Consider the following 13,059-nt stretch of genomic DNA (forward strand, 5'->3'; position numbering starts at 1 on the left):
TTGGTTGATTATCACGTGGGCGATAGAAATTACCCATACTTCCGTTGGTACGCATGCGTTGTACGCCATTCAATGGCGGAAACACATGATTCAACAGTGGGAGCACACGCAACAAACAGTTCCATTTTCACCCACAATTCTTAAATGTTCACATGTAATCATCTAAAATTTTATCCCTTATTGTTCATATCTTCATATAAGTTCATGATTACGTATACGGCACTCTTAACTAGAGAGGGATTGCCGTTGCTCCACTGATGACATTTGGAAAATTGTCTGCGAAAACAACATCCGGGGAATTCATGTTAAATAGCTGACAGGGGGCGCTTCCGATTTATGTCAATAACATTCGTGATTTTTTTTACCAATTTAAGTTTTCCTCTAATCCGTTTAAACAAACCAAAGCTTCATACGACTTGGGGCATGTTTTAAGTATTTTGATGTTATGATTTCATTCTTTGAACTGGAAATTTATCAATATTTAAGTCATTAGATGCTAAATTGTGAAAGTGAAAGTAGGCTCTGTGATAGACTTGCACATGCTCGAGTTTTGCAATATACTACTTGGAGAATGAATACATCATGGTTTTGTCAGTAATTGTGGCGGATACATTTCAACGACTTGCATACTGTGATTGTGCATAGTTGTTTAGTTTTTGACTTTTCAATTTTTGAGTATTCTTGTAAACAATGTTTCTTGCTCTTTAGTTAGCTTACATAGATGGCTTTATTTTCCTCTTACACAACTTTATTGTCTTGTTCTAGAGTCTAGACAGGGAACATACTTCTTACAGAAATATATGTCCTTGTTTTTGCTAGTGTAACAGAAGAGGAAAAATGCAACCGCAAGACTAGGAGTCAAACCTGGACTTCCGAACTCTAGACTTTCTAACCATTTGAGCTATCTTGTCTCCAGCGTTCATCCCTATCCACCTCCTCATAACTAGACTAGGCATTTGCACAATGCATTTTATTGTACTGCATATATAGCTCGAAACTTGAACTGACACTTTATATGAAGTGCATTGGCTGTTTCTTATATCAGGACAAAATATCTTTAAACAGGTTGAGTAATATCCCCCTGGAGTCTTATATATTGTTAAGTGTTACTTAGTATTTTATGTATAAGCTAAGCTTTTATAGTTGCTTGTAAAGGTAGCATACCTTGGTTGGCTATTATGTAGCACAACAGTTTGGGTAACTTGCATCTAGAAAAATGTTCAGACAGTTAGGAAATGAGGATTCTACTACTGAGTAATAAGAATGGAGTTCAAAGAATTCACCACTCCTTATCAGTTAAATATTCTGTTAAGTATACCCCCTAATTCTCTCCTTGGTAGTCAATAGTCATATATTACAGTTTAGGAAGTTTTAGAATTGAGCAATCCTTGTAAAGTTGCAGAAAATTATCAAATACACAATTTACATGATGGATACTGTGCTTTACAATCAGGTAATGGGTCCTCAGAATCACCTTAATACCCTTTTTTGTGAAAACCTCTAGGCTAGTGAATGCATTACTCATCGGTGATATACCGGGTACATGTTCAATGTATAACGTACACTTAATATTGGAAAAAACTACTCTTTAGATTCAGTAAAGAGCACTGATGGAAATGTATTATAGATGTTACTTCTCTAATTATTTAACATTAACAATCATCAGCTTATTCACATATAGAAGTGAATTAGAATTGTAACATTTTGTTTCAGTATTGAGATCACTATCATTTGTATTGCTTACTATGAACATAAGTAAAATAGAGGATGGTGAGAATGTGTTCTTGTACACATTAGGTTAGAAGTCGAGTGCCAACAGCCATCAGTTGTAAGGATGTCTAGGATTGTGAGTAGTGCCCATGCATGTGTGACCTGAAATTGCAGTGTTATCTTCTGGATCATTATACGGTATGTGTTTTCATTTATTCCTACTGGTCATTCCAGTTAATTTCTGAAAAGCTTAATTCTGATTCATGTACAGGTTTTTTTACTCTCTGAAAACAAGAGGGTTTACAGGAATTACCTTGTGTTTTAATTTATTCTTCAGCGACGCTTGTGAGAGTTACAAGAGTCCATTATGAAACTATTATTTCAGTATTAGTATGAAACTGATAAATCTATATACAAATGTATATTTAAATTTGCTACAATTTATGCATGCACTGAGATCATGTTAATTTTACTACAGTGCTAATGTCCTGTTTTATAATATGCGACTTTAAATCAAATTTCTTGACTCTTGTTGGCTCTCTTGAAAGTATATATGTATTATACATATATTTGAGAAGATGATGTGCATGAAGAAAGGAAGGGATTTTTGGGAGTGATTATAGCCAATTATGCTTTGTAATCTATATTAAAATACCATTCAGTTTTATTGCAACTTGATAGAGTGTGATTATGATAAATGATATGGCAAGTTCTGCTACAGTAAATATAGTTATTGCCATTGGTAACAGAGGAATATCGGTAATTGGGTCAGTCATTTGAAGATAATGTAAATAGTAAATTGATTGCCAATTTCTTTAGCTGAATCAAAATATGTTTCATACATTGTTTCCATAAAACAAAAAGTAAAAACAAAAATAGTAAAAACATAGGATTGCTTTTTTCATGCTTGACAGGTAAATTGTTCACTCTTGGACCAATTAATTGGAAATTATTATGCACTAAGTCTTGAGCCTATTTGTAACTATTTTCTGGTTCCAATATCAATATGTCATTGCTACTGTAACAGGAGAGGAGAAAATGTAGCGGCCAGACCGGGGTTCGAACCCGGGACCTCCGAACACTAGCCGGATGCTCTACCAATTGAGCTACCTGGTCACCGGTGATCGACCCAGTCCAGTCCCGCTACACACCTCCCTCCTTTTTTTCAAGTCTTCACCCTCGAAGACACACGAGACCCTTATACCACCACCATGGGTATTTTAGTTGGGCGCCAATTTTGTAACAGGAGAGGAGAAAATGTAGCGGCCAGACCGGGGTTCGAACCCGGGACCTCCGAACACTAGCCGGATGCTTTACCAATTGAGCTACCTGGTCACCGGTGATCGACCCAGTCCAGTCCCGCTACACTACTATAAATAGCTTTGTATTTTATTAGTAACACATAGTTTGTTATGAATTTCTTTTTAGCCAGCATGTTTTATCCATGGTTATTCATTGTACATGTACACTCTACATAAAAATTTTATGCTGCTTCAAAATAACCACTGAATGGATTTCACATAGTTGCCATGCAGATACTTCATTACAATCTGCATTGTCTAGTGTCAGAAGTGTATAGGTCCATAGCCTTCTTGTTTATAGATAGCTATAGAGAGCTTATTGTGTCACAAATATGCTTCCCTATACAAAATCAAGCTTCATAACTTAACTAAAGCATAAGTCAGAGGTACCAGAGGGCCTGTGTATTATTGGTTAAAATGTTTAGATCTGTTCTATTGTTAAGAAGTAACCAAATATGTGATGTAACTAGTTTCAGGCCCCATGATTCAAGTGACTTCTAAAGTACCAACATTGATCAAACATACATAATTTCTCACAATTATTGAATTTACCCATTGTGTACAAAAATGCTTCCTTATAAAAATTGAAGCCACATCACCCCTTAATTATCCCCTCGAAAGTCGGGGAGGGGATATAGCGTTCCGTTCGTACGTAAGTACGTACGTATGTTCACATTTTGTCAGCGCTCTTGCCACTTCATTTTTGAACGGATTCTGACCAAACTTCATATATGGGTCCAGCATGGGAATACCTCGAACGAGTTCGTGTTTCAGGGTGCCAAGGTCAAGGTCAAGGTCAGCGTTACTATTTATAGAAAATCTTTGTCAGCGCTCTTGCGACTTCATTTTTGAACAGATCCTGACCAAACTTCATATGTGGGTTCAGCATGGGAATACCTCGAACTAGTTCGTGTTTCAGGGTGCCAAGGTCAAGGTTAAGGTCACCGTTACTATTTATAGAAAATCTTTGTCAGCACTCTTGCGACTTCATTTCTGAACGGATCCTGACCAAACTTCATATATGGGTCCAGCATGGGAATACCACGAACGAGTTCGTGTTTTAGGGCGCCAAGGTCAAGGCCAATGTCACCGTTACTATTTATAGAAAATCTTTGTCAGCGCTGTAATGCGACTTAATTTTTTAACGGATCCTGACCAAACTTCATATATGGGTCAAGCATGGCAATACCTCAAACAAGTTCGTGTTTCAGGACGCCAAGGTTAAGGTCAAGGTCACCGTTACTATTTATAGAAAATCTTTGTCAGCGTTGTTGTGACTTCATTTTTGAATGGATCCTGACCAAACTTCATATATTGGTCCAACATGGCAATACCTCGATAGCCCATGCCTGATAATAAGCCCATCCATGTCTATTGCAGTTCAGAGCAAATGACAACTGATGTTATTTCAATGTCCTGCAATAACCCCACCCACCATTTTGCGTCAGAGTTCATGTGTTAGCACGCGAGGGGATTTGTATCGTTTGCGATGCCTTGTTAAAACATCAATCAGAGGTCAGAGGTACCAGGATGTGTGTATTGGTTACAAATGTTCAGATCAATTCTATTATTAAGAAATAAACAAACATCATTTATCTATATATGTTAGTTTTCAGGCCCTGTGATTCAAGTGACTATGACCAAAAACATACCGAATTTCTCACTATTATAGCATTTGCCAGTTTTTATGAGAAGCTAGTTTTGTTACTTTGTGCATTAGGTGTCCACCATTGTGTGAAATAGATAGCTGTCCATTGTGTTTTCCTGGTAACATCTGTGTAGTGGATATCAAATGAATGATGTAGCGGTATAACTAGTGTTACTACAGACAAGATGTTCACCCATGATCCAGTACAGCTGGACACACCTTTAAAACCTAGCAAAACTCTGAACATGGTCCAGGTACTTTTATTTGCATAATTATGTTTCTTTGATTTGGAATTACAGGTTTCTGAAGTTTGATACATATGTATAAAAAATATTGTACAATTTGGCAATTTACAGGACTGCTGATCTGGAAGAATTTCTGTAGGACTGGAATGTACAGAGAATACAATAGGTATGTTATAATGATATGTGAAGGTAACGGGCCAAAATTACCTGAGTAGAATCCTTAACCAGTGTTAAGAGTTGTTCACTAGAATATTGTAGGGAGAGCAATTATTATAGCAAGAGAAACTTTCAATTTATAAGATATCAACGGTCATGACACTATACTGTGCTTTTTAATTTTTACTTCTTGATCAATAAATATTTTAACCCCCCAAAAAAAGAAGAAATTAGATATCAAGTCTGAATTTTTTAGGGATTTCCATTTTAGTTTCACAAAAAATTGTGTAGACTATTCTCCGGCACATAAGCAAGCTTACAGCACGCCCAATAAGCCAATGCATGAGTATATTATTTTCATAATATGATAGTTTCAAAATATTTGTTTATCTTACTTACAATGTTATGGGAATCAAATGTAATTATTTCTCTGCTTTTTAAAACCACATCTTATGCACATGTATAATCTAATATAACCAAAATAACTAAGTATGATAGTTTTCTTTTTATATTCCTATCAAAAATTAACAAGGCAATTACATATTATCATATTATTGACATTGTCCATCCATTGATGATCCTGTTGGTAAACGCTATCATCATTATTATATATTTTTTGTTTTGCTTGGCAGCAGTTGGATTTTAGTATTATTTTAAGGAGTTTTATCCCTTTATCTTTTTATAACTATAGCAGTATAACTCATCAAGGAGATGGAGAAAGGAAAGCAACTCATATATACTATTTTCCTTGCGACATTGCAAAGTCACCTATTCGAGCTACCTCATTGGTTGATAAAAATGGTACCTCATCTGTCAAATTGCACATTTTTAGATTCATATTTTTTAATTGGCAACAAGGAAGTGAAATTGTTTTTATATTTGAGACTAAGAATGGAAGTAGAATACTTCAGATTGGTTCTTGCATCAACTCTTTTGATGTCGTCGAAGTTTACCCCAAGAAGGATGAAAGAAGACAAGATATGAAAATGCAAAAATGTTAGTGTTGGTTGAATTGGTCAAAGTGATTATGAGGTGAAACGTAGTTCATTTCTACAACAGAGATTGCAATAGTAATAAAGCATGGTTTAAAGCAGTTGATGGTGGAATTCTAGTAATATGTGACATGAATGTGTGTTGGAAAATAATCACCAAAACAGACAATGTAGGCCCTTTTATCAGTTACAAACAATGTAGGCCCTTTAATCAGTTACAAACAATGAATTTCTGAGACAATCTGGGATCGGGCAAGCATGCTTGTATTTTGTTGTTTTGGAAAATGTCAATGCAGTTGTTTTGCTGAAATGAATTCAAGGTGGGAGTATTGACATGGAATTAGTCATTGCTTTTATCGTATGGTCTGCTGAAAGAAGGATTTTCCTCGACAAGACTGCAGATCATGTCTTCATATCCCCACTCACCTACACACATTTCCTCCTTGTGCAACACATTGCATCCAACACATCCCATGTCACTAGTTCTTAAGTATTAAGATGCAACATGAATCTATATTTCATAAAGGAAAAACAGACCAGTTATTGCTTTGACCAGACAACAAGGATGGAAAAGGGCTCGTCTTATATACTGAATGACTACTTATCAGGAGCCATTGCAGGTAGTGAACATATACATAATTCTGTGTTAGTAGATATTTTGTACTTGATATAACAGTGACTTGAGTTTCTCTATATCCTGATTCAGAAGTGAATTCTCCATATAATTAACAATATGCTTTAGGTGAATGGTACTGTAGTATCACAGATTGTTCCACTTCCCTTACCTGGTTTATCAATTCTCCCTTAAATAAGGAAGATAAAGTAGGTGCTTTACATACCTCAATATTTGATACTTCATTTTTGAAAGTCTAATTCCAATTTCCACTAGTAACTCAGATAATTTTGTTGTGATGGTTATGGAAATTTACTGAGTTTCACCCCAGAAATTGTGTTTTAATTGTTAAATTTTGCGTTACCATTAGATTGAAACCACTTTAATTGTGTGAATTACTCCAAAATACATTTATAAGAAATAACACACACACATAATAGTGCCATTTGACTGTACTCCCTGTCTTAAATCCAACAGTGTATATATCACATAGGTATGCTGATGAAGTTTCATAATTCTTGTGTTACTTATGTACAAGTTATAGTGGACATGTTCTCTGTAAACTCTAATACCTCAACTACAGGTAAACTCTAATACCTCAACTACAGGTAAACTCTAATACCTCAGCTACAGGTAAACTCTAATAGCTCTGCTACAGGTAAACTCTAATACCTCAGCTACAGGTAAACTCTATTACCTCAGCTACAGGTAAACTCTAATACCTCAGCTACAGGTAAACTCTAATACCTCAGCTACAGGTAAACTCTAATAGCTCTGCTACAGGTAAACTCTAATAGCTCTGCTACAGGTAAACACTAATACCTCAGCTACAGGTAAACTCTAATACCTCAGCTACAGGTAAACTCTAATACCTCAACTACAGGTAAACTCTAATACCTCGGCTACAGGTAAACTCTAATACCTCTACTACAGGTAAACACTAATACCTCAGCTACAGGTAAACTCTAATACCTTAGCTACAGGTAAACTCTAATACCTCTGCTACAGGTAAACTCTAATACCTCAGCTACAGGTAAATTTAATACCTCGGCTACAGGTAAACTCTAATACCCCAACTACAGGTAAACTCTTATACCTCAGCTACAGGTAAACACTAATACCCCAACTACAGGTAAACTTTAAAACTTCTGCTACAGGTAAACTTTAATACCTCTGCTACGGGAAAACTAAAGTATCTGCTAGGAAAAATCTTAACATAACTGCTACAGATAATTGATAATCTGTAGCATATCTGTTAGAGGTAAACTCTAATATCTCTTCTACAGCTAAACTCTAACATATCTGCTACAGGAAAACTCTTACATCTCATATCTGCCATAGGTAATTCCAGTATATCTGCTACATGTAACTTTAATGTCACTGCCACAGGTAAACTCTTAATCTGTCTGCCACAGCTAAACTCTTAATCTCTGCCACAGCTAAACTCTTAATCTCTGCCACAGCTAAACTCTTAATCTATCTGCCACAGGTAAACTCTTAATCTATTCGCCACAGGTAAACTCTTAATCTATCTGCCACAGGTAAACTCTTAATCTGTCTGCCACAGGTAAACTCTTAATCTATCTGCCACAGGTAAACTCTTAATCTATCTGCCACAGGTAAACTCTTAATCTGTCTGCCACAGCTGAACTCTTAATCTGTCTGCCACAGCTAAACTCTTAATCTCTGCCACAGCTAAACTCTTAATCTCTGCCACAGCTAAATAGATATGTTTTATTTTTCACTGTAGCCTTATATTGTTTTTAATGGATTATAAGTCTTGGGTTATTGCTCTGTGCATATATGTCGTTTATTCATGATGAAATGAGAATGCTTTTTCATCTATAGGAATTGGTATATTCGGCAGTTGTGTATTTCCAATATTTTAGGTTCTGTAGGAGTAGTTTCTGGTCACCCCTTTGACACTGTTAAGGTAAGCATAATCTAAAATAACAAGTACATGTAGAAATGTATTCTATATATCATACAAGTATTATTTTGAATGTATAAATTATATATTGGGTGATTTCAACTAGAATGTATTCTATTGCCCTATACATTATCATATTACAGAAGAATCTAATGTATCTGAATTAACAATTATCTGTAATGCTAGTATGTCCCCACAAACAATAAGATTACCTTATGATGTTATGTTGTGGTATTATCATATTTGATACCTTCATGTATTACAGACCTTGTATAATATTTTATAACTACAGGTATTACATACCTTTATCATATTTGATAACTACAGGTATTACAGACCTTGTATCATATTTGATAACTACAGGTATTACAGACCTTGTATCATATTTGATAACTACAGGTATTACAGACTTTGTATCATATTTGATAACTACAGGTATTACAGACCTTGTATCATATTTGATACCTTCATGTACATGTATTACAGACCTTTGTATCATATTTGATAACTACAGTTACTACAGACTTTGTATCATATTTGATAACTACAGTTACTACAGACTTTGTATCATATTTGATAACTACAGTTACTACAGACCTTGTATCATATTTGATAACTACAGGCCTAGGTATTACAGACTTTGTATCATATTTGATAACTACAGGTATTACATACCTTTATCATATTTGATAACTACAGGTATTACAGACCTTGTATCATATTTGATAACTACAGGTATTACAGACCTTGTATCGTATTTGATAACTACAGATATTACAGACCTTGTATCATATTTTATAACTACAGGTATTACAGACTTTATATCATATTTGATAACTACAGGTATTACAGACCTTGTATCATATTTTATAACTGCAGATATTACAGACTTTGTATCATATTTTATAACTACAGGTATTACAGACCTTGTATCATATTTGATAACTAAAGGTATTACAGACCTTGTATCATATTTGATAACTACAGGTCCAGTTACAAGTTCAGTCTGCAGAGAACAAGTATAAGTCCTTACTGGATTGTGTGTCCACAGTGAGAAAACAGAAACTGGTGAGTAAACCTTAACAAAATGGTTGATGACAAATCACTCCTCAGTATATGTAGAGGATGGATCTGTCCGAACTGAACTGCAAAAAAAAAAAAAAAAAAATAATTGTGCAGTAAGTTTTTCAATAGAAATAATAATTTCCTGTCAAGTGCTGGTCTGAACCTCTGGTTATTTATTGATAATTGATGATCCATGTTTCAGCTAGTCCAAACCTGTTAAAAGAAGTAAGTAATCGAAACAAATAACAAATTTGCATATTTCAGCTTCTGTGATGTTCCTGTCACAATTTTGAACTGTTCTATTTGCGTACTTTGATGCCATACTAGATTAGTAAGATATTATTTTCACATATTTTTCATAGTCCAAAGGGTTTTTTCGTGGATTATCCTGGCCCATGTTTTCTGCTGGAGTGATCAACTCGGTGTACTTCGGAGTGTACGGATATACACTGAAAGTACTTGGTGGAAATAAAGAAGAAAACAGTACACCTCCATACCTCAAGATACTATTTGCTGGCTGCTTAGGAGGTGTGGTTCAGTTGATCCCAGCATGCCCAGCAGAAGTCATTAAGGTCGTTTTACAGTCACAAATACCTCATGGCAACCTCCAAGGAGGTTAGTGTTCAATATATGCTGAATCATATTGAGAGGTATAATATTCTTGTATGTGGTATTAACATGTGTGTTCCTTGTGACAAGACATTTCCATTAGTAGTATGTTTTGGACCTGCTGACCTAAAACACTTTATGACTATGTGTTAACTACGAGATAAGGCTTTCATATTTGACATGTATGTTTTTGTGACAAGACCTTTCCATTGGTACTACATTTATACATTAATTGACCTGTAGATTTTACCGGGACCTTTGACCTACTTCTTAAAAATTGGTTCCGAATTTCAACCCACTCTGTGATCTATGTTGTCTTCTGACAATTATTGTGGTCTTTTCTATAGAATCGATTATAAAGAAATAATTCAAAATACAAATACACTGTATTGCTATATATCTTGAAATTCTTCAAATCTCTATTTCAAGCCATTCTTAAATGATCATTGCTGTTGATTTCAATTCAACAATGCAAAATCAAAAACCAGACTATATTCCCGCATTGATGTTGATTTAAACAATAACTATTGTTACAAAGAGCAGGTATATATTCCATAATATCATATCTTATTGGCTTAAACAATAACTGTATTATTACAAAGATCCGGTACATACTACATGTACATAATATCATATCTTATTGGCTTAAACAATAACTGTATTGTTACAAAGAGCAGATATATATTCCATAATATCATGCCTTTTTGGCTTAAACAATAACTGCATTGTTCCCAAGAACAGATATATATTACATAATATCATATCTTATCGGCTTAAACAATAACTGTATTGTTACAAAGAGCAGATATATATTACATACCGGTAGTATCATATCTTACCAACAACTTCATGATTACCATTATGCCAGTGTGCCATGCAAAAGAAATCTTCTCTTTTCCTTTATAGCCAAATTTTACAAGGGTCCTTTGGAAGGTGCTGCACACATCTTGAGACTACATGGTTTAAGGGGGATGTATCGAGGTCTGCCCACTCAGTGTATCAGGGATGTTCCAGCTAACGGCATTTACTTCCTGACATTTGAGTTTCTAACCTTCAATGGATCAAGCAAGCTACCTTTTATACCTGCTGCTGTGCAAAATTTTTTCGCGGGTGGTATAGCTGGCGTTCTTAGTTGGATGGCGATTATACCGTTTGATGTGGTGAAAAGTCGCCTGCAAGCTGACTGTGATAGTAAGCGTTATAAAGGGTTTCTAGATTGTGCCTTGGCTTGCTACAGGCAGGACGGTTTATCAGTGTTTTTTCGGGGTCTCTCCATGGTGGCTTTGAGAGCATTTCCAGTTAATGCTGTTACATTCATGGTTTATGTTGAAAGTATGAAACTTCTTGGAGAGGAAGTTAGTTATGCTTAATAGGATATACAATCATATCGGGTCCAGTTATGTTATTATTTCTGACTTCTGTATCCCAATTTCTAGTATGTCTATTGTTCATTTTGGAAAAAATAGATTTTGCCAGTAAATATCAATGCTTTTATCCAAAATTTGCTGCCAGCAACTTTTCTTTAAAAAAAAAAAATTTGATAGAGCAAAAACGATATCAAAATGGGTATTTTTAGGTCCCCTCAGACAAAGTTTCAAGAGACCTATTCTAATCGCCTTTTGTCTGTCGTCCTTCGTGCGTCCGTAAACAATTTACATTTTCGACTTCTTCTCCAAAACCGCTCAATCACATTCAATGAAATTTGGCAGGAAGCTTTTATGGCTAAAGGTCAACCAAAATTGTGAATTATATGGTCCCCACCCCCCAGGGGTCTGAGGAGTGGGGTCAAAAAGGGTCAAATTGACTAAACCTTCAAAAATCTTCTCTACTCTAAGATATGGTGGAATCAAACACTCTTCATAGATGGAAGGGTCTTAATTAAGGTGCTTTACCAAAACAGTGAATTTCATGACCCTGGGGTCACACGTTTGCCCCTAGGGAGGGGGTAACTTTACTATAGTTTATATAGGGAAATCACATTTTTGACTATCATTTGTTTGATTTCTATCAGTATTTATTCGAATTTGGTTCAAATTATCAGCATAGGATGACAGTTTGATGGTATGTATATGTTGGCCCTGGTTGACCTCCAGGGGCTGATGGGCGGAGCCAAAAATGGTCAAATTAACTAAAATTTTAAAAATCTTCTTCTTACAACCCAAATAAGCTAGAATCAAATACTCTTCATAGATGGAAGAGTCTTAAGGTGCTTTACCGAAATTGTAAATTTTATGACCCTGGGGTCTCATGTTTGCCCCTGGGGAGGGGGTAAACTTTACTATAGTTTATACAAGGAAATCACATTTTTGACTACCTGGGTATCTTTTGTTTGATTTCTATTGGAATTCATTCTAACTTTTTTAACATTATCAGCATGGGATGACAGCTTAATGGTATGCATATTTTGGCCCTGACTGACCCTTTAGACTGATGAGTGGGGCCAAAAAGGATCATTTAAATTAACTGAAATATTTCGAAACTCAGGTGCCTGTCGAGGCGTAAAAAAAAATTCAACCATCCTAATTCTCTGTGTTTTTACAAGCCTAATTCTCTGTTTAACCAGCCGAATTCTCTGTTTAACCAGCCTTATTTTCTGTTTAACCAGCCTTATTCTCTGTTTAACCAGCCTAATTCTCTGTTTGTTTTACCAGCCTAATTCTCTGTCTGTTTGACCAGCCTTATTCACTGTTTAACCAGCCTAATTCTCTGTTTAACCACCCTAATTCTCTGTTTGTTTAACCAGCCTAATTCTCTGTGTGTTTTACCAGCCTAATTCTCTGTCTGTTTAAC

At 35.4% G+C, this 13,059-nt stretch overlaps 1 protein-coding gene across 4 annotated transcripts; it reads left to right on the plus strand.

Annotated features, from left to right (window-relative positions):
- Positions 1-73: 73 nt before the first annotated feature.
- On the plus strand, positions 74-11,970 carry LOC117324068 (solute carrier family 25 member 45-like). Of its 4 annotated transcripts, none has more exons than XM_033879694.1 (8): positions 74-1,453; positions 1,798-1,908; positions 5,016-5,070; positions 6,579-6,672; positions 8,555-8,598; positions 9,583-9,663; positions 10,023-10,275; positions 11,176-11,970. In XM_033879694.1, the coding sequence occupies exons 4-8, from the start codon at positions 6,618-6,620 to the stop codon at positions 11,637-11,639; spliced, it is 897 nt and encodes a 298-aa protein (XP_033735585.1). In that variant the 5' UTR covers positions 74-1,453; positions 1,798-1,908; positions 5,016-5,070; positions 6,579-6,617; the 3' UTR covers positions 11,640-11,970. The 4 variants fall into 4 exon arrangements, with proteins under 4 accessions (XP_033735585.1, XP_033735582.1, XP_033735586.1 ...); XM_033879695.1 differs by having other exon boundaries at positions 75-154; XM_033879693.1 differs by having other exon boundaries at positions 82-154; positions 820-1,908.
- Positions 11,971-13,059: the final 1,089 nt, after the last annotated feature.

Source organism: Pecten maximus, chromosome 3, assembly GCF_902652985.1.
Source record: "Pecten maximus chromosome 3, xPecMax1.1, whole genome shotgun sequence".
NCBI lineage: Eukaryota > Metazoa > Mollusca > Bivalvia > Pectinida > Pectinidae > Pecten > Pecten maximus.

What these genes read in the sequence shown, in the direction of transcription:
- LOC117324068 (XM_033879691.1), top strand. Translation starts at nt 6,618, where the DNA reads ATGGAAAAGGGCTCGTCTTATATACTGAATGACTACTTATCAGGAGCC. An exon ending in CAGTGAGAAAACAGAAACTG is followed by an intron (nt 9,664 to 10,022) that starts GTGAGTAAACCT and finishes TATTTTTCATAG; the next exon opens with TCCAAAGGGTTTTTTCGTGG. An exon ending in TCATGGCAACCTCCAAGGAG is followed by an intron (nt 10,276 to 11,175) that starts GTTAGTGTTCAA and finishes TTTCCTTTATAG; the next exon opens with CCAAATTTTACAAGGGTCCT.